The 3,493-nt window shown below is 36.4% G+C and overlaps 1 protein-coding gene across 1 annotated transcript; it reads left to right on the top strand.

Moving 5' to 3' along the window:
- Window positions 1-495, top strand: LOC124911341. Its single transcript, XM_047451811.1, has one exon. It carries the CDS (start codon window positions 1-3, stop codon window positions 493-495), a length of 495 nt encoding a protein of 164 aa, XP_047307767.1.
- Window positions 496-3,493: the final 2,998 nt, after the last annotated feature.

The raw sequence follows: 3,493 nt of genomic DNA, 5'->3' as shown, positions 1-3,493 counted from the left end.
ATGTTTTCAACTAATGTTGCAAATATTAATGCTAACTTAAGCTCAGTCCCAGTCCTTAATGGCTCTAACTTTAAGGATTGGAAGAAGAACATTCAGATAGTTCTCGGTTGCATGGACATGGACCTTGCGATACAGACAGAGCAACCCACTACTCTTACGGTTATTAGCTCTCCTGAAGAGAAGGCTAAATTTGAGAAATGGGAACACTCTAACCGCGTGAGTCTTATGATCATAAAGCGTGCAATTATGGAGATGTTCAGGGGTGCTATGTCTGAAAACATCACCAATGCTAAAGATTACCTTGCAGAAATTGAAAAGCGCTTTGTTAAAAGCGATAAAGCTGAAACAAGCACTATTCTTAAGAGCTTGATTTCAATGAAGTATAAGGGCAATGGTAATATAAAGGAGTACATCATAGAGATGTCTAATCTTGCATCAAAACTTAAGGCACTAAGCTTGATTTGCATGAGGATTTACTTGTGCATCTTATTCTGATTTATCTCCTGGTTCAATTCAATCACTTTAAGGTCAGTTTTAACTGTCAGAAAGAAATGTGGAACTTGAATGAACTAATTTCTCATTGTGTTCAAGAGTAAGGGAGATTAAAGCAAGAAATGACAGAATGTGCTCATCTGGCAAGCACCTCTAGGGATAAGGGCAAGAAAATGAAGAATGTTGATGCTGCTCAGGGTCCAAATGCAAAGAAAAAGGTTAACAATGACTGTTTCTTTTGCAATAAGGCTGGACATCTAAAGAAGGATTGTACTAAATATTGTGCATGGCGCGAAAGGAAGTGTACATTTCTTAATCTGGTTTGTTCTGAAGTTAATTTAGCATCAGTACCTGAAAATAGTTGGTGGTTAGACTCTGGTGCTACAACTAACATTAGTATTTCAATACAGAGTTGCCTGAGCTACCGAAAGCCAAGTGATGTTAAAAGACGTATCTTTGTGGGCGATGGTTTGTGAAGCAATTGGACACTTTAGATTGTTGCTTAGTTCTGGTTTCTATTTGGACTTAAATGATACTTTTATTGTACCTTCGTTTAAACGAAATTTGGTTTCTATTCGTTATTTGGACAAACATGGTTATTCTAATTTGTTTGGAAATGGTCAATTTAAGTTATCTATTGATACTTCGGATGTTGGAACTGGTTCATTAATGCATTATGAAAATCTTTATTTACTTGATACAATTGTTTTATATAATAAAACCCTGAATGTGGAATCAAGAGGTACTAAACGAAAGTTAAATAATAATAATTCGGGTACATTATGGCACAAACGCTTAGGTCACATCTCTAGAAATATAGTTGAACGTCTTGTGTCAGATGAGATTCTAAATTCCATTGATTTTAAGGACTTTAATGTTTGTATTGAATGTATTAAAGGAAAACAAACCAAAGATAGAAAATTGAATGCATATAGAGCTACATAAATACTTGAGTTGATACATACGGATGTTTGTGGGCCGTTTCCGACTCCGTCTTGGAATGGTCAACGATATTTTGTATCATTCATAAATGATTTCTCTAAATATGCATACATTTTTCTTATTCAAGAAAAGTCTCAAACATTGGATGTGTTCAAGTCATTTAAGGTTGAAGATGAAAATCAACTCAACAGAAAGATAAAGAAAGTTAAATTCGATCGTGGTGGTGAATACTACGGTCGGTATGACGGTTCTGGTGAACAACGTCCAGAGCCTTTCGCTAAATACCTAGAGAAGTGTGGTATCGTTCCTCAGTACACCATGTCGGGCTCTCCAAGCATGAATGGTGTAGCAGAAAGACGAAACCGTACTTTACAAGATATGGTGAGGAGTATGGTTATCCATTCATCCATACCAAAGTCACTCTGGGATAAAGCACTAAAGACTGCATCATACATTTTGAATAGAGTGTCAACAAAAGCAACGACTAAACACCTTATGAGCTTTGGTCAGGGCGAAAACCCAGTCTAAAACATTTTCATGTTTGGGGATGTCCAGTAGAGGCAAAGCCTTATAAGCCTCATATGGATAAATTTGACCCCAAAACAGTTAGTAGTTTTTTATTGGCTATTCTGAACGATCAAGGGGCTATAAATTTTATGATCCCAACTTAAAGTCAATTTTCGAGACAGGAACAATTGTATTCTTTTTTTTTGGGGGGAAAGCAGCTTAGTGCCATTTCATTAAAAAATCCCAAAAGAGGGAAAAATAATACAAAAGTTTAAGATCAGATCTAGACAATTTCTAGATTTGACAATGAAACAATAATTGAATTACAGACAATAACAATAATCAATTAGCGCCTACAGCGTTTTTACTTTTATTCTACTTGTGACCTTCTCAAACGAAATATCCCATATATGGCAGAGCTTTCTATTCTCTTCATTCCTTTCGATTCCTCTCCAGGATTGAATGAGTGCATTTCCATCTGAAGTTATATCTCTCCAAATATCTTCAGCGGTTCTACTTCTTCCATTGTGAGTTCTTGAATTTCTTTCTTTCCAGATATTGTAGATTACTGCTCCAAAGTAGCATTTCAACATACTTACATAGAAGGATCTTCCTTTTGCTTTATTCTTCATCCACTCTTGGATTTCTTCCCATATTCTTGGAAAGGTGATGATGTTCATGTTTGCAGCATATATCCTCCAGATTTGTATTACAAAAGAGCATTCCCCAAATAAATGGTTTATGCTTTCCTCAACTCCCGAACATAGGACACAGTTGATATCAGGAATGTTTATATATTTTCGAATTCTGTCTTTTGTTGTCAACCTTTTCCTGTATACCAGCCAGAGAATAAATTGGTGACGAGGAATAATCTTTGGAGACCATACCACATTATGCCAATCTACCTCCTGTCCTCTTGTTCTAACAATTTCCCATGCCTTTCCTGTAATAAACTTCTCATTGCTTTCTGTTTTCCATCTTATTTCATCATTATTTTCATTGAGTTGCTTCTGCCTCATTAGGTTTAGGATTCTATCACCTTCTGGAATACGCCTCAAAAGTGAATCACATCTACCTTCATATACGTCTCTAAATGAGTACTTGATATATTCTCTTCTAACTCCGTTTCCTTGCATTTCTTCTTTGAATATAATGGGAATATTATCCAGCCAAGGATCATGCCAGAATAGTATCCCTCTTCCATTTCCAATTGTGGTTTTCACCATTTGAAAGGCATCTTTTCTTGTTTTTAGGATTTTCTTCAATGACCATGCCATTCTTTCGTTGATGCTTAGTGTCCAGATACTCTGCTCTTCTTTCATAAATCTTGTATGCACCCATTTGACCCATAGGGAGTCCGCTTTTTGCTCCAACTCCCATAAGCTCTTGATGGTGAGGGCTTTGTTCCATTCAACACAACTTTTTATTCCTAGTCCTCCTTCTTCTATGGGAGTGCAAACATCCTCCCATTTGACTTTTTTCCTCCTCTGCCTTGTGTTCCCCATATGTAGTCTTTCATGATTCTATCGAGTTCAGCCATTACTTTCTTTGG

Source organism: Impatiens glandulifera, chromosome 1, assembly GCF_907164915.1.
Source record: "Impatiens glandulifera chromosome 1, dImpGla2.1, whole genome shotgun sequence".
Taxonomy (NCBI): Eukaryota; Viridiplantae; Streptophyta; class Magnoliopsida; order Ericales; family Balsaminaceae; genus Impatiens; species Impatiens glandulifera.
The sequence above is the reverse complement of the archived record's forward strand: the minus strand, read 5'-3'. Positions and strand labels throughout refer to the sequence as shown.